Here is an 18,510-nt window from a genome sequence, read left to right as displayed (position 1 = left end):
CCTTTCTTATATAATTGACTCTCCACAAAGAGTTCCATCTCTTCTTTTTCTCATCTCTCTCTCTCCCTCTCCCTCTCCCTCTCTCCCTCTCTCTCCCTCTCTCCCCCCCTCTCTCTCTCTCTCACTCTCTCTCATCTCTCCCTCTCCCTCTCACTCTCCCCCTCTCCCTCTCTCTCTCTCTCTCTCTCTCCCTCTCTCTCTCTCAGACTCTCCCTTGCTAGATTGTTCCTCAAACAGCGTGACATCGCCAGGTGTTGTGCACAGCTTGCGGACGAAAAACACTACACTACCCCCTCCCCACCACCATCATTCCCCCACACACCACCATCACAACCCCCCCCCCCCCCCCCCCCCCCACACACACACACCCTCCCCTCCTTGTAATAGCTAGGCCTGAGTGTCTCCCTTGGTGCTCACCTGCTCTCTCTCTCACACCCATACTCGCTCGCCCCCTTCGCTCGTTTATTATTTGAACAGAAGCTCGCGCCCAAGCTGTGTCTGCTCGCCCATCCTCCCTCCAGACCGGCCTGATCCATATCCAGGAAGTGAGCGCAGGAAGACACAGACCAACAGACTTGTTCTTTGTGTACGACGGGGGTATCGGGGGAGGGGAACGGTGTGTGGCGGTGCCTGGCCTCAAACGGCGCTGTTTAAATAAAACAGTGGTGGTGTGGCGTGGAGAACGAGCACACCGTGTGCCGCTACGCCCGCTCCCCTCTCTCTATCTTTTCATTATTCAGGCGCGGGGACCTGACCCTAGCATGTTAGCTTCAGTGGCTTTCAGAAGTGGAGCGCCGCACTGCGCTCACCGCTAGCGCGCTGTGACCGAGGAGCTAAAACTGGAATGGGAATAGCCTGTTATGCATTTTCCGCGGTAGATGTGTTATGTACATATACATAATTATTTGTATTTTGGAAGGTTAGTTGTGCATCGAGTTTCTTTGAGTTGCTATTTGGTGTTCCCAAGAAACTGTTTGTAAAGTTTTTTACATGTTTGTGCTCATTAGCGTTTGGAGCATAGCCATAGGGTTGTATTTTTAAATCACCTACTTGGTCATTTACTGTAATACTTTTCTCTTTTGGTTTGGTCCAATGATGATCTTTTTCCAATTGAACGATTTGATTTGGTTGTTAGTTTGTTTTGTGAATACCTTTTCAAGATTGGAGTCCAATCGAATTTCCCTTGGTCCAAATTACACTACATCAACCCCCATTATAACCAAACACCAACGCCATTTAAACGCCCGAGATCGCACCTCCATTTTCTTAATCTAAACGACGATAATGGCGAATGATGGAGCCTTTCTGCCCGTAGCAGTGCTATCCTAATGGTCCTGAATTAGAGAGCCTAGACAGCACCCCATTAGAAACCTACAGTTAACAGCACAAGGCCCAGTTGTTCCCACTCTCCTTCCACAGGTGTGTAAAATGATCTGGCAGACCAGAAACAACGTTCCCATATCCAGCCCTGAGGAAGGGGTTTAAAGCCTTTTTGAAGGTTTATCCAGGTTTTCGTCTTCTTTATTTGAGGGAATTGCAGGGAATGTTCACACAAGTATTCATGTTATCTTTGAGGTTTGTCTTCGACGGGTTTGTTTTGAAGCTGATGGACTCGCTTTTAAGGGTATTATGATTTGACTAGAAATCCTTGTGGCAGGAATACTGAGCATCAACAAAGTGCTCTTCCTGCGTGCGTTTAGATGTCATTGTAGTATTCAGTGTTATGCAAAACTTGAGAAATACGATCTCAGTATAACCGATCAGAATGCCCAAAGGCTGTTCAATTAATGGGTTGCAACAAAGTTTTTTGTTTTTTTTGATTTCAGGTTATCCAAATGTTCAGCGCAAAAGATCAAGACCTCCCCAACGCTGGCCAGACGTTCTCCTTCAAATCCCCTAAAGATGATTTGAAGAGCAACAAGAACTTTACCATCAGAGACTTTGGAAGTAAGTGATGAACAGAAGTCTCTCCCCCTGAAACAGACTTTGAAGATAGTTCAAGCAAAAAAGTGTAAAGTGTTTCGATGTTTGGCAGTGATTTCAAAGGGGAAGTTGTCGACATTACTGTTTTTAAATGAGCTATTCTGTGTGTCTGTGTGTGCATGTGTGTTTCTATGTGTCTGCATGTGCGTGCGTGTGCATGTGTGTGTGTGCATTTGTGCATGAATAAAAATCACCATCATCCACTTCAGGACCAAAACACAGATGAGAAGTGCTTACACTTCAGCTAATTAGAGAAATCCACAGAAGGTGTTTCAGGAAGACATTTCCCAAGATGCACTGGTCTGGTCTCTTTGAAGTCAGTAAATATAAAAATAAACAGAGCAACAGTCCAAAGTAAGTGGGACATGTGCAGAAGGCTAAGCTGGGGGGGGGGGGGGGGGGGGGGGTTAGGGGGGAGGGGGGAGAGAGCGAATGCATTTGGAGCCGAGACCCTGACGAGACCCAACTCCCCTGGACCTCCGAGGCTGCCTCGCGCCCCCCCCCGCCTCAGCCTGCCCCCCCCCGCCTAGCCCCCCCAGGGGGGCGGCTTTGGACACACTCTCACTAGATCTGATACACAGGGACGGGGGGGGGGGCGAGCCTTAAACACGAGAGAGAGAGAGAGAGAGAGAGAGAGAGAGAGAGAGAGAGAGAGAGAGAGAGAGAGAGAGAGAGAGAGAGAGAGAGAGAGAGAGAGAACAACAACTCCGCCTCCCGCCCACACACTAACATGCGAGGCGCGCTAAAACGCGTGACCACCTGTCAAGAAAAATTGGCGCGGGGGTTTTGACGACGGAACAAACCCTACCTGACAGGTGTGTGGGGGGGGGGGGGGGGGGGGGGTCACGCCGGCTTGGCAACAGTCCAGACAAGAGTCCGGACAAGTCGGCCATGACAGCTTCGCTCAGCGTCAAACGCGTTGTCGACCTTGATTTGAATTGCCCACCTCAAGAACACACCTTTACCGTGTCTCCTTTCCCTCCTGCGTTTGTTTCTAGCTGGGAGAAATATCATCCCTGTCGTCCGTCCGTCCGTCCGTCCGTCCGTCCCCCACATCCCCAGTTCCCCCTCTCCCCCCGGCTTCCCCACCAACACCCCCTTCCCTGTGCCCTCTGCCGCTGGCGTATCTGTAAAGTTACTTCCCCTAAAAGATGAGATATTGAAATCACAAGCGATGGCAACTGTTCAAAGGGTTAACAAGGTGAATTGGAAAAAAGTATGGCTGGCTGCTTTCAGGAGTGATTTGCCACGGCGCAGCTCTTTCAGGTTTCACAAGTATGGAGATGGCGAAGGCTTTGATAGCATTTGCAGTCTTTGATAGTCCTTCATGCATTGCCGTTTCTGATCACATTCAGCGCAGCCACATTCACGGAGGATTGGATATCAAACGCACTGGGTTATCAGACATTAAACAGCTTGAACCCGCTGAATGCCCACCTCCAGGCGGGCGGTTCAGGCGACGGCCAGAGACAGAGCAGAATCCTATTTTCTTATTTTATTTCGTCAGAACACGATGGATTCCGTGGAAGACTGTAAGTTCCTTCTGCCGCTGAAAGCGCTCGGCCCATTAGGCAGGCTTCTTCTTTAAACTAGCGTTCTTTAGGGCGGACTCGACAAAAGTCGCCACGTTTATTTTCAGAGGCCGACCTTGTTTAATAGCTTGCGTTTATTTTGTTTCAATGGTAAATGTTAAATGGACTGCTTTTATCTTGCACTTTACTGATCGGTGGCCACTCAAAGCGCTTTACAACGTTCTTCCATTCATGCACACTTTTACACATCGACGGCGGTGTCAGCAAGCTCGTCGGAGTCTAGGGGTGAGGCGTCTCGCTCAGTGACACCTCGACACTCTAGGAGGAGCCGGGGATCGACCTAGCAACCTTCCGGTTACCGGCCAACCCGCGCTACTTTCTGAACCATAGGCCAACCGCTCATTAATGATCCAAAATAAATCAACTCTTCCCTTATTTGTGATTCGCCTGATTTTAAAAAAACTATCCCATTCCCTTCACTTTCCTCCTCAGACAACACGGCGGGAATCGTGACCAAGAGGAGCGGCTTCCGGCGGCGCGCCCAGGAGATCTACTTCCTGCCCGTGGTGATCGAGGACAACGGCTACCCGTCCAAGACCAGCACGGGCACGCTGACCATCCGCGTGTGCGGGTGCGAATCGGACGGGTCGTTGCTGACGTGCAGCGCGGAGGCCATCTTCCTGCCGGTGGGCCTGAGCACGGGCGCCCTCATCGCCATCCTCCTGTGCATCGTCATCCTGCTAGGTGAGACGCCAATTTGGCGGCTTTGTCGTTAGATTTAGCGGTAAAAAAAAAAATTGGGGGGGGGGGGTATTTTTGCATTTTTTATGCTTTATTATAGAGAAAGATAGACAGGAAGGTATGGGAGATAGAGGGGAGGACATGCAGTAAATGACCACGGTCCATCTAACCCAGGTTGCTGTGTTCAGGACTGAGCCTATATAGTACGCGCTATGAACCTGTGCGTCAAAATTCTGCGACCTTTGACCAACTCCGGCGACTGAAAAACTCATCTAGCGACTGACGGCAAATCTGATGACTTTTTCGTGTGTCTGGCGACTTCTTTTTTTCCGTGTTATCCCTAGTCTCTGCGCTTCACACAGCTCTCTCTATCTCTCTCCCTCATCTCCAGTTCTCTCCCTTTCCCAATCCCTTGCGCTTGCTGCTTTCATGTTTCCGACAAGTTCCTCCTTCGTCGCCCTTTCTTAACCCTCGAAGGCAAATGAGGCGTGGTTACGTCACGAACGACGTCATCACACACACCAGCAAGTTCTGCCGACTTTTCAGAGAACCGACGGGACGACGTATGCAAATGAAGCGTGGTTATGTCACAATTGACGTCATTACGCAAACTAGCGAGTTCTAGCGACTTTTCAGAGAACCGATAACGACTTATTGTGATTTTTTTGGCAACACCGGTCCTGGTCCACGCCACCCCATCTGCTGTCTCTTCTGCTCCGGTTCACCTTGATTCCCTTAATCGATTCTGTTCATACTTTTGCCTGTTAGTGCAGTGATGGACGTAGCAGGAACACAGCAAGGAATAAGAATATAAAAAACATATATATGTATCAAGAGCCGGAGGGGATGAGTGAATGTAAATATACTGTACGTTATATATTAAGTTACCTTGAGTTTAAGAAAGCACCTGGGAACCAACGTCAAATCGATTTTTTGATTCATGAATTCAAAGTAGAAATATTTAGAAGTAATATGTTTACTAAGTACCCAAACAACTTTGGATGGAAAGAGTAAATATTATGATGAGCAAATCCAGCTGGCTTTCAGCAGTATCTTGTCAAGAGCTTTTCTATGGACTGGCAAGGGGCGATGTAATAGTCTTATTCAAAGATTATTTCGGGGACTTATAGATATATATAAATATTATTTCCTAGATTGAGAATGTTTTCTTCATTTCAAGAATTCAATCAAAATAGTCAGAAGAACTCTGATACATAAGTTGTCTGTGGGTTTAGTGAAACGTGTTTTCTAAGGTAACATAAAAAGTTACGTAAAGAACTATTTAAAATTCAACCACTGCATGCCTGATTCGGTCTTATATTCCATTTCCTGGCTCCAGTTAAAACTATTAGCATATTCTGGTGAACTTTGGAACAGTCAGATCTTTAAGTCCTCAAGTTGGTACAACCAAAGGCGGAGTCATCTGATTAAATTATCAAGGGGGGGTCGGCGTGGTGGACAGTCCCCTCATGACCTACGACAAGAAACTGAATTAGTCTACAAAGCCATCATGAAATGTAATCATACTTGAGGAGATTGGGAGACATGACCAAAAAGACACAGTTCTAAAGACACAGGGATAAGGTTCTACGGCATTTTTTAATCCATTCCATCCTCATAGTACCTTCCTCGTACTTAAACCAAACATTAAAATCTATTTCCCAAGCCTCATACAAAAATGTCTACAGTATCGGCTGGAACATGTCCCTCTGCAGGTGTGGCGGTTTATGACTGTACCCTACGAGCCCGGGAGGGCGATAGGGGAGGGCTCGATTAGAGGGAGGGACTCACTCTCTCACCCCTCACTGATGAGCTCTATAAACCAGGGCCCTGTTCCAGGGTCCTTCGACACCATCACCCCCCCCCCCCCCCCCCGAAGAACTTAAGGCTTTAACTTTTCCCTCTCAAGGTCAGAGTCGTAAAAAACCCTCCCCCGCTGTAACTCATCTGCATAGCGGGAGGAAGTAAATATGGCTTTATGGTTTCGTTTTGTAAATGATGTGTGTGAGAGGTTGTTAAAAAATGGCGCTTGTTTTACCGCGTAGGTCAATGGGTGGCGCTGACCTTTGTGAGCACTTTGGAATAACCTGTGGCCATTGAGGAACTCTGACCACCTGTGCTAGGTTAGCAGTAGTTGTGGTTTACAGACTGTTTAGTATAGTGGTGGTTATTGTTTGATTTGATTCCGCAAATGCAAACCTTAAAAATGTGACACTTAGGAATCGCATCTGTTTCCAAGAATCATACAACATAGTGAATGCAAATATGAAAAATAAAATGCATGGCAATGTTTTTGTGGAGGAAACCAACACGCAATTATATAGATTCAATGCCCCATTCGTTCGGGAAACCCTGTACGTCTATACGCCTCTCATGAGGGAACCCCAACAGCATCTTTGAACTGTGTTTTATTTATTCTTTTACCGACCTGCGAAATAACCGGTTTTAAGTGAGGTTACACCACGTGAGATAGAGAAGCTCCGTTATGTGTCAGTACCCATAAATACCACTAGGGGGAGCTAGCACACTACAACCAGAAGTGTCAGTTGGGTGGGAAGAAAGATGTCAACGAATACTAGTAGAGAGGAAGAGATAGAGAGAGAGAGAAAGAGGGGGAGAGGAGACCTACTTAAACCATTTTATTTGTATGTGTGTGCGTACAAGTATGTGCCTCATTTAAGTGTATTTATTGACTCATTCCAACTGAGTAATATCTACATTATGCAGCCTATTTCCTTCTATCCCAGATGCCTTTATATAAAACACATTGTATATTTTTGCTGTAACACTGATATAACTTAAGGGGAACAGAAAGTAAGACAGAGAGAGTGTGTGGGAGAGTGGGAGAGAGAGAGAGAGAGAGGCAGTAATGTGGAGTCATGGAGCGCGACAGTGAAATTATCATTTTCCCAGTTGACTCTGCGAATCGGCCGGTTCATTGCCATTCCACTGCAAAGCTAGCGTACAATATCCAAATCTACGAACACCATTTCCAGAGGGCTCTGTGCGTTCCCTTAGTGTGTGTGAGGCAATGCACGTCTACTGCTAATTCCCACTTTGTAGGGCAAAGCCACTAGAACTCGAGACAGTCAAACGTAACAGAAATTGGTTTAGCTTAAAGGCCCCATATTATACCACCAGCTGTGAGTATGATTAGCCATCACAAGCCGTTTGGAAGATCTGCCTCTTCCTGTGGTTGAGTGACAACACAAGCAGGCTTGCGTCCACCTACATGTGTGCTTGATAGAACAGTCTACCAGCCTACCCAGTGGACTGACTGTAGCAAACGTTGCTGAGTGTGTCCAACCCCACTTGGGGTTGGACACACCCACTTGTGATGTCAGAAGAGGCAGATTTTCAAAACGGCGTGTAACGGCTAATCACACTCACACTTGGTGGTGTAATATGGGATCTTTAAGGGTTTTTGATGGTGTCACCAAGTCTTATAGGACTGTGGCATGATTAATAATACCGTGGTGTACTCTGAGTACCTACACTATCGCTAATCAAATCTCAGGTGATCGATGCACCACTCTCCTCGATCCGCCCGACACCCAGTCCTGCCTTAAACAACCAGTTTGTCTTGGAAAGAAAGAATGTCAAACTTCAGGTTGTATTTAAGGTGCTTTAATGTTACTTTTGTGATCTCTGTGCTCACAGGTAGTGAGTGAGGAGGTTGTGGGATGTGTTTTGTGTCATATGTCTTGCATGTTTCAAGCTAGTTTGCTCCCCTGTATTATTCTAACATGCGTCATTTTCAGATGTTTAATTGTATCATGTTACAATGCAGTATGCTAATATTTTATATTGTAAAATCCCCTCTGCTAACATGTGTCATACTAACATACCATTCTAACATTGCAAATACGAACTGCCCTTGGCTAACATGTGTCACACTAACACGTATCATGCTAACATTTGACATGCTAAAATACCCTCTACTAACATGTGTATCGTGTGTGTCTTCATTGTTGTATCGACATTAGAGTATTTATCAGCAAAGAACAGTGGAAGGTCATGTTGAGTGTTAAACAGAAGTGTTTAAATCCAGCATGGTAGTTCCTAGTCTTTTTAGGTCATTACAATTATCAATAGTTATCGATATCGATCAATATGATCGAGTTATATCGTGATACGTCTTTCAGCCATATCGCCCAGGCCAAGCTATGCTACCATGCTAACTGGTGTGTCCCCCCCCCCCCACTCTCAGTCATCGTGGTCCTGTACGTGGGGTTGCGACGGCAGAAGGAGAAGGAGACGCTCATGTCGTCCAAGGAGGACATCCGGGACAACGTGATCCACTACGACGACGAAGGCGGCGGCGAGGAGGACACGCACGCCTTCGACATGGGGACGCTGCGCAACCCCAAGGTCGTCAAGGACAACCTGTTCCGCCGCCGCGACATCAAGCCCCTGGAGCCCCGCGGCCGGGGCCCGGTGCCGCGTCCGGGGCCCGCCCCCGTGTCCCAGGACAGCGCCGACATCCGCGACTTCATCCACCGGCGGCTGGAGGACCACGACGTGGACAACGCGGCGCCGCCCTACGACTCGCTGGTCACCTACGCGTACGAGGGCGACGGCTCGGTGGCCGAGTCGCTGAGCTCCATCGGCTCTCCGGCGGCCCCCGGGGGGCTGGAGGAGGACTACGACTACCTGGACGACTGGGGGCCCCGCTTTAAGACGCTGGCCGGCATTTTCGGGGAGAAGTCGTCGGAGTCTCGGTCTCAGTCGGACACTGCCACGGCGGAGGACTCTCATTGATCGGCGACCGGCCGATCAGAGACTGTGGACCGATAGGAGAATCGAAAGGTTTTCGTTTGTTTTGGTTCTTCAAGCATTTTTCTTTTGTTTTGCTCTCGGTTCCCGTCTCATTATTTCTATTTAAGGGGTTAACCTTTTCTATTTAAGTCATCATCTCGTTTTTTCTCTATTATGTGCTCAATCCGGACATTGTTGAACAAAACAAAAAAGGAACATGAAAACAGCTACACGTTCACCGATTGATTCAGCCATTTGAATACTTTGGATGTCTGACGGTTGCGTAACGCTTCAAATTTTCACCACCGGGGGAACAAAAAAAAACGAAAAGCGCAGGAAATGCGACCATTTCCTATGACATCCTCTCAAAGTGCCTCGATATAATTGTTCTCTTATTTACTATTCCACACCACATATCCGATACAGTTTCTCAGAAGCCATTCAACGGAAGCTGATTCTGAGTCTCTGATTGGTCACGAGCGAGACAAATGCTATCTCGTCGCAGGGGTAGCAGGGCGATGGGAAACGGCCTGTCATTGGCCAAAGATTTTCTGAATGTTATTTATTGTTCTGATTATTTATTGGCGGATCGGCCAGTTTGATTCCAATGTTTTTGTGTATTTATCTATTTATCTTGACATCATCAAACTGTCTTTTCTTTTTTTTTATTATCACGATTGGTTTTGCAGACACTTGAGGATTTTGTAATTAATCGGGGCCCACATCAAAATGGACGATTGTGGTAGTCGGGCCGTGTGAATAGAGTTGTACTAGGCTTGTAAAAAGATGATTTAGGGCTTAATAAAGCAGTTCTGTCATGTAATAAACACCGTTTTTTTCTTAAAATAAACAACACTTGGACAAAAGAAGAGTGTTTAATGCCTCAATCACCCAGCATTCCTCTTTTTAATGATTCTATGTTGAAAATCTCCTTGTTGAGTTTGATGGGTAAACAAGTTACGTTTAAACGATTCAAGTATTTATTTTCTCATTATTTGATTCTTAAAGTTAGTGTATTTAAAAGATAATGATAAACTTAAGGGGTAGGTTGGGATACGTTTAGCTAAGGTTAAGGAGTAAGCTAAGTATAGGGGTTAGGAATTTGTAATAAAATCTTCCTATGTAACACAAAAGACTGCATGCAGGATATCAACCTAGTTTCAAATAAATACAGCTTCCTATTATTGAATCATTATGGAACTATTTTGTAACAGCACATACTTATCTTCTTTTTGAAGACTTCCCCAAATTGAACTAGAGAATAGAGAACAGTCTAGATTACAGAATTCTATAAGAAATTGGGGATATTACAAAATGGTTAGATAAAGAAATTGTAGAAGGTTATAATCCAATCGTAGACCTCAGAAACTAGTTTTTGTTGGCTCTTTCTCCGGAAATGGGTCGTACTATCGCCTGCATCCATCTACAGTTTTCCTCCCAAGTTTGAATGCTACATTTCTGAAACTCTAGCTCGAGAAGGAAATCTCCCAGTACCATTAGCAGACGTCTGAAAGATAGATAGTCCCACAAAGAAAGAAGAGGGATTGTTCCTGATGTGCACCATTGGCAAAATGTGACAGTGAAAAGTAAGAAATAAGGAAAAAATAAGACACTTTTGGCAAGCAATGGGCTTCTCGCGATTCTGTTTTGAATGGTGATTTTAGGTCTCTCAGGTCGGTGTTACCTTCTGTGTACCGGTGATTACCTGATGCAAGATCTATATGAGGACAGAGGTAACTGTGACTCAGCAGAGACAACCCTTGCAATGAATCTGCCCATGGATTTGGAGTGGTTACCTATTTTTTCTCTCACTGTCCCTTGATCGGTTTCTCACTCAATTCCTTTATTATTCCCCCTGTATCTTATCCTCCGTCTTTCTCTCTGTCTTTCACTCTCTCTACCTCCCTCTCTGTCTCCCTCTGTGTCTCTCTGGCACGTACTATGTCTCTCTCCCTCTTTCTCTATGTCTCACTATCTCTTTCTTCTCTTCGCTCTCTCCAGCTCTTCCTCTCTTTTTCCCTCTGTCTCTCTCGCTTGGCACTTACTTTGTCTTTCTCCCACTATGTCCCTCTCTTTCTCTCTATCCCTCTTTCTCCCCCCCCCCCCCCCCCCTCTCTCCAGCTCTTCCCCTCTCTCCTTCATTCCAACAGTCAGACGCAGCACTCCAGTCATGAGCACAGCCACCACAACAACAAAACAAGCAGCAACAAGTCTTTGTTTGTGAGTGTATGGGCGGGTTGGGTGCATGGATGGATAGATGAATGGAATTCACCTGAGGTGTGTGTGTGTGTGTGTGTGTGTGTGTCTGTTTGAATGCAAGAGTGAAAAAGTGTATGCGTCTGTATGTCAGTGTCTGTGAAAAGGTTTTGGATTTAGAGAAAGATTGAGTGATTGAGAAAAGGTTTGTCTTCACTTTGTGAGCGATAGAAAAAGTGTGTGTGTGTGTGTACTCGCCTAACTATCCAACAGTGGACTTCGGCGTCATAACACCTTCACCAACAGGGGACCTCCGAGCCAAGAGGGGACATTTTTCAGGTCCCCTTTTTTTTTTTAAACGCAAGGTCACAGGCTAACAGTGGAGCTGTGTTGGGAACCAGCAGCCAAGAGCTTCCATGGAAACTTTCTACCCATGTTAAATAGATTTAGTTGGCAGTTCCTTTTCTGCCCATTCTTTTTTAAACTTGTGGAAGCACTTTGCATTACTGGGAGACACCATTTCTAACGGCAATGGAGCTAGATTCTAAAAATATCAAAAGATGCCCCAAGCAAATACCTTCAACCCAAAAATTTGAGTTTCATTGACCACAAATTGAGCAGAAATATTTTGCATACAAATCTTTAAATTGTTTAACCACATTAAGAAAAATACATTCGTCAATTTTTTTTATTAGTGAAGCCACAAGTTTTGCACATTATCCAAACAGAATACCTGAAATGTTGATATTTTCAGCCCCTTCGGGTTAAAACAAGAGAAAAGGACAACCTAACAAGAGTGAAAAGTTTGGGTTAGGTGACCTATAGTTCAAAGATGTCCCTGGTCAGGTCGACTAAATAAAAGTGTATTCCCAATTGCTCCAGGACATTCGTGTCATTTACTTGTGAGCTCTCCCTCAAGCCTAGAGAGACATCAGTGTTGAACCACCAACTGAAGGGGGTATTTGCCATTAGTATGAGTGACAAAATTTCATGGCTATTAATTTAGTTCATTACATTTAGCCGATTTGAATAGACTTTTCTAGCAGGTGAGGCTGTCAAAGAACTAAATATGGAGCAACTACAAAAAGTAAATTTGCAGCATGACCAAATTATACAAAAAGTATAGGAACTGTTCTAGCAGATATGTTTTAGAAGTCTCTTTTGATAGGCAGGGAATAATTGTCTTTGTCACCCTGTAGTCATGCCATCAAATCTGTTGGGCAAAGTACCGCTACTGATTAATCCAGTAGACTCACCAGTTAAGTCCCCCTAGTTAGAAAATGGAAGAAACCCAGTTAGTCATGTTAATTATTCTGTTGTTACAAATGAAGACCAATACTTTCCACATATTGCGATCCAAGTTACTGGCTGCAGTCTTGGATTTTATAGTTCTATATGAATAGATTCAATTTACTAAACTATTAATCATGCTTCAGAAGAATTAACCTTTCTTGGATGGCAGATCTACCACAAGCCTCCATTGCCACAACCTCCAGATGGCTTACGACCTACGGCAACTCCTCGACTACTGCAAGCCAACAAATTGGCTCTTGCACACCAGACACGCATTTTGCTTTATTTTAGGTTTTCAAGCATCTTAAAATACCCAAATCATCGCTCCAATACACAAGTCAGCTAATGGCCTACAAGGAAATGCTGAAGCTAATGTTAGTGATGGCGATAGAAATGGACAAGCTTGCGTGTACAAATATGCAACTAGAATTGCAAGGTTCACAGCCCAGTTGCATAAGTGGTCGCAACCGTCGGATTGTAAGCAAGGGTAAAAAAATTAAAAATAAACTTCCCACAAACTAGTCAACATGGTCAATTGAAAGCCTGTACAAAACGACCCTGGAATAGTCAGATGCAGCTTTACAGCGGATGAATAAAGCCAAATTGCATAAACATCCAATGGTAAACAGTATACAAATGCAAACAAGGTTGCACTCCCACTAGGCCATCTGGCCGTGGCCGTCGCAACTGTGGCCTGGCCACGGTAGGCTCTTGTACATACGCCATCACGTCGCTAGCATCCAAACAATTCTACCAAACCTTAACCAACTAGTGAAAAATGGAACAAAACTTTAGCACACACCCAGTGACTAATCACCTTGTCCAGGGGTGTTCCAACGTGGTTTACCAGAGGGCCTTGTGGACTTAAAGTAAGCCACACATTTGACAGACAGCACCGAATGACGTTAAACTAAGCTAATCTACAGGTTACCAGTGCTAGTGCAATTACATGAGCATTTTGCACAATATTTGTACTCCAATTTGCTACGTAAAGCAGGCTTCTTCAGAAACCCGTAGCCTGCTACAATGAAGGGGAACTGTAACAAATCCTGACCAAGACCGAAAGATGGCTCTGGAAGCCACTACGGCCCACGCAGCAGATTACTGCGTGGGCCGTGGTGGCTTCCAGATCAACCCTTCGGTGGACCATTCATACACATGTATTCCGAGGATGTTTTGAAGACACTGGAGTCCCATGGCACTAGATTCCTTTGAAGACTAAGTTGGTATGGGGGGGCCCAAAGGGGGCCCCCCCATAGATCTTGTCAGTCATCTAACACCTGTTAAGAAAAACATACACACATCACAAGATACAAATCAGCAAAGCTAGGTTAACAAACAGCGGTGACATGCATGTCAAGGTGCAAAGAGCAGGGATACTGATGGCTTGTGTCTGAGGAGACAGCCCAAAAACATCAACATTTAATAAAGGAAAATAACTTTTACTCACTGCGGTGGTCTGTTTCGAAGTGCCATGTTGGTAGCAATATTTGTCTGGGCTGTTCAGTCAAATGCCCACAAAAACAAACACGCAACAACGCATACTTTCAGTTTGTATAAAGTGACAATAGTGATCTGCAATCTAGATCGAAAACTTTCAACCCTCACTAAACTCAACCTCGATTGACACAGGCCGATGCGAAAAGTAAACCAAACCCATTGTTTTCACCTTTAATAAAGAGGTGCGTGACAGGTGATCTCAATTAAGAGCTAATCAGAAAGAACACACTGATCGACAATGAGTGAGACTATCAAAACGAGGACGAGGATTTAACGGAATTGTTACCATTCAAATTCAAATTTCTTTATTATTGGATAGGGTATGATATCAAAAAAAAAAAAAAAATTAAGTAATTTGACACTTCTGGGATGAGCCAATGATTCATCTGTTTGGAAGGTTTTGTTGGAGACAAACAAAGAATCTTCAGGCAACAGATGTGACAGCTTTGACTGCTCTCTCTCTCCTTCGTCTGCTGGGTCCTCTGTGTTTGCCTACCTGCTACAGGCATAGACATCTTATATGATAGACGGAGCATCGAATGCTACCGCCTTCTGGCGCTGACGAGACGCGGGGCCGCCATCTTGGAGTGGTCATCCGCTCCACTCAGTGTAATCCCTTTGGCTGGAGCAATGAACTGTCAGCGCATTTAATTAATCATACCTCACTGAATACCACTGATTTTCATGCGGTTTTTTGTTATACGTGTAGCTTTGATAAAGGCCACATGGTTTGGCGTGTTTTATTATTCAATACTAATTATACCAATAGTACGGTAATGTTAAATCTTGCTTGTGAAAAGTAATCCCCCGATTCCTATTATGGATTGTCCGCCGATTTGAGCAGGAATACGCTGAACAACAGCCCGGCATCCTGTTTCTGCTGCTGTTGCTGCTCCCGGTTGACCACTCCAAGATGGCGGCCGTATTTCTCGCGTCCCAGCAGCCAATGCTCCGTCTATCTATGGCCGTTTCTCAATTCGCGTACTTGTGCGTGCTCGTGTGCTCGTGGACTCGTGAAACGTCATCAGTCGTTGCCCGAGCACTGTTCCAATTCGGAGCACGCATCAAGCGAGTACTGTCGTAAAACCCGGAAGTGTTCTTGATGCGTGCTCGATCTCGCCGTTTCACCAAGCATGCATCGGAGGTGGCTCGTGTGTGCTTGCAATCGCTATAAATCCCAGGATGCACCCGAACTCGAAGCAGTACGATGGCGGACAATATGGAGAAGACGCACAACTGTAGCTTAAGTTACTCTTAACTTATATATATATTTATATGATATAATAATAATAATATAAGATAATATATAAATATATATAAAGTCGTGTGTGTATAGCTTATACACATGACAGGACACGCATATCTTTTCAATTTTTATTCATTCAGAATATTTACATACTATTTGAAAATGAAAGAGGCTGGGATTTTGTTTTATATCATTTGTTTATATTGTTCAGTAGTATATGCCTAAATGAGGCCGTAGCACAGTTAACGGACGAGCAGAGGTGGTGACGTCATCGAGTCCGCTGCTGTTCCAATCGCAGACGTACTCGCGTGCTCGCAAGTATGTGCTTGAAGTACAGACTTGCCAAGTACGTGCTTGCAAGTCATCGAGTCCGTAGTACGCGTGCTAGGAATTGAGAAACGGCCATACTACAGGTAGCCAGTGGGCGGGGCTGAGAGGCTTGTCAGCTGATGAGGTGCACCTGTGCAGGTCTGCCACGCAGGCTTTAGCCAGTCTCTCTCTCTTTCCACAGAGGCAGGTGGGCTTGGGTTCTGTTTAGGGTGGTTCCTTAAGGGTTTGGACCTTTGGATTGGTTCCATGTTTTGATTTATGTTAACACTATTCAACATCCCCACAGCACACTTTCCACTGCCCATATACATAGGCTAATCGAAAGAATTGTGTGTTTGGTCAGTAGTTCAGTTGGTTGGTCATGTATGTTGGTTTGCTGATCAGGTTTGGTTTGTTGCATTTTGTTTGGGTATTTCCAACATGGTAAAGATGGTTTGTTGTTCCCAGTATTTGTTTTGTCTGTCTGGGTAAGTCCTTGTGATTTTGGTACTGGTTTTCTGTCCAAACCATATAATCGCACATTTTCTAATCTTCCATACGCTACACTAATCCCTTTACAGATTTCATGATACTTACTTTATTCTAATAAATAACTTTATCCCTTATCATGTGTGGATCACGATCTTTGCTCTGACCCGAGCCTCGTCTTAATGCAGCCAAGGAGATGGAAGAGCGTTATGAATAATTATGAGATGATTGTGTTGTACAATGAAAGACAGTAAAGATTCAATATGAATGGCAAAATAAGGATGGGATTTTATTTGAACAATAAAATATGTGTTGGGCAAATTATAGAGAGGCTGAGATTATAGATTTCATATTCAAAAGGCGAAGGGGTTAAAAAAATTAAGAAATATATTTAAGAAATATAGGCCTACTCAAAGCCCAAATCATTGATATCATACCCTATCCAATAATAAAGAAATTGAATTTGAATGGTAACAATTCCGTTAAATCCTCGTCCTCGTTTTGATAGTCTCACGGCCTGATTCCACGGGACGCGTTACGGCAACGTTACGGCAGCGGCACGTCTTGGCCGCGGTCACCGCAGCAGATAGGTTCCACTCTAATAAATGAGACCATTTCCACCGGGCGCGGCTGCGGAACGTCTCAGCAGCGTCCCAGGAGCGGCGTGCCGCGCCGCAGCGCTATCATTCCGTAGCATTCCTATTTTTGCCACGAGCCGCTGCTGAACCGCGTCAATTTCAACAGAGCAGATCGATCAGGGCAGGAAGTGAAAAAGTAAAAGCCATAGAGCATTCTGCTCAATTTTCAAAATAAAACACAATAAATAAAACACCAACATTATTACGTCATGACCGGTGGCACCAGGTCAGCAGTCAATCAATCAAAGGGTCTCAAATCATCCTTTTTATAAGAACAATGTCAGAAAGGACAAAGCCTGGCATTTAGTTGCAGTAGTTTTGGGAGTGGAAGGTGAGTACATTAGGTTTAGGATTATCGCGGGATCTCGTGATCTCGCGTGAATATGGCTGGCTCGCAAGGCAGCATTGCGCTGCCGTAACGCGCCCGGTGGAAATGCAAGCAGGGCAAAGTCGCGGCCAAGACGTGCCGCAGCCGTAACGTCGCCGTAACGCGTCCGAGGAATCCCGGTGTCACTCATGGCCGATCAGTGTGTTCTTTCTGATTAGCTCTTAATTGAGATCACCTGTCACGCACACCTTTATTAAAGGTGAAAACAATGGGTTTGGTTTACTTTTCGCATAGGCCTGTGTCAATCGAGGTTGAGTTTAGTGAGGGTTGAAAGTTTTCGATCTAGATTGCAGATCACTATTGTCACTTTATACAAACTGAAAGTATGCGTTGTTGCGCGTTTGTTTTTGTGGGCATTTGACTGAACAGCCCAGACAAATATTGCTACCAACATGGCACTTCGAAACAGACCACCGCAGTGAGTAAAAGTTATTTTCCTTTATTAAATGTTGACGTATTTGGGCTGTCTCCTCAGACACAAGCCATCAGAATCCCTGCTCTTTGCACCTTGACATGCATGTCACCGCTGTTTGTTAACCTAGCTTTGCTGATTTGTATCTTGTGATGTGTGTATGTTTTTCTTAACAGGTGTTAGATGACTGACAAGATATATGGGGGGGCCCCCTTTGGGCCCCCCCATACCCACTTAGTCTTCAAAGGAATCTAGTGCCATGGGACTCCAGTGTCTTCAAAACATCCTCGGAATACATGTGTATGAATGGTCCACCGAAGGGTTGATCTGGAAGCCACCACGGTCCACGCAGTAATCTGCTGCGTGGGCCGTAGTGGCTTCCAGAGCCATCTTTCGGTCTTGGTCAGAATTTGTTACAGTTGCCCTTCAATGTAGCAGGCTACGGGTTTCTGAAGAAGCCTGCTTTACGTAGCAAATTGGAGTACAAATATTGTGCAAAATGCTCATGTAATTGCACTAGCACTGGTAACCTGTAGATTAGCTTAGTTTAACGTCATTCGGTGCTGTCTGTCAAATGTGTGGCTTACTTTAAGTCCACAAGGCCCTCTGGTAAACCACGTTGGAACACCCCTGGACAAGGTGATTAGTCACTGGGTGTGTGCTAAAGTTTTGTTCCATTTTTCACTAGTTGGTTAAGGTTTGGTAGAATTGTTTGGATGCTAGCGACGTGATGGCGTATGTACAAGAGCCTACCGTGGCCAGGCCACAGTTGCGACTGCCACGGCCAGATGGCCTAGTGTGAGTGCAACCTTGATTGCATTTGTATACTGTTTACCTTTGGATGTTTATGCAATTTGGCTTAATTCATCCGCTGTAAAGCTGCATTTGACTATTCCAGGGTCGTTTTGTACAGGCTTTCAATTGACCATGTTGACTAGTTTGTGGGAAGTTTTTTTTTTTTTTTTTTTACCCTTGCTTATAATCCAACGGTTGCGACCACTTATGCAACTGGGCTGTGAAGCTTG

General features: G+C 45.1%; 1 protein-coding gene across 1 annotated transcript; it reads left to right on the top strand.

The window, feature by feature from the left end:
- The first annotated feature begins 1,545 nt into the window (after nucleotides 1-1,545).
- Nucleotides 1,546-9,870, top strand: LOC130376900 (cadherin-12-like). Its single transcript, XM_056583814.1, has 4 exons — nucleotides 1,546-1,624; nucleotides 1,827-1,947; nucleotides 4,008-4,259; nucleotides 8,467-9,870. The coding sequence occupies exons 1-4, from the start codon at nucleotides 1,562-1,564 to the stop codon at nucleotides 9,015-9,017; spliced, it is 987 nt and encodes a 328-aa protein (XP_056439789.1). The 5' UTR covers nucleotides 1,546-1,561; the 3' UTR covers nucleotides 9,018-9,870.
- Nucleotides 9,871-18,510: the final 8,640 nt, after the last annotated feature.

The sequence above is a fragment of the Gadus chalcogrammus genome, chromosome 23 (genome assembly GCF_026213295.1).
Source record: "Gadus chalcogrammus isolate NIFS_2021 chromosome 23, NIFS_Gcha_1.0, whole genome shotgun sequence".
Lineage (NCBI taxonomy): Eukaryota > Metazoa > Chordata > Actinopteri > Gadiformes > Gadidae > Gadus > Gadus chalcogrammus.
This window is presented reverse-complemented; position numbering and strand designations above follow the sequence as displayed.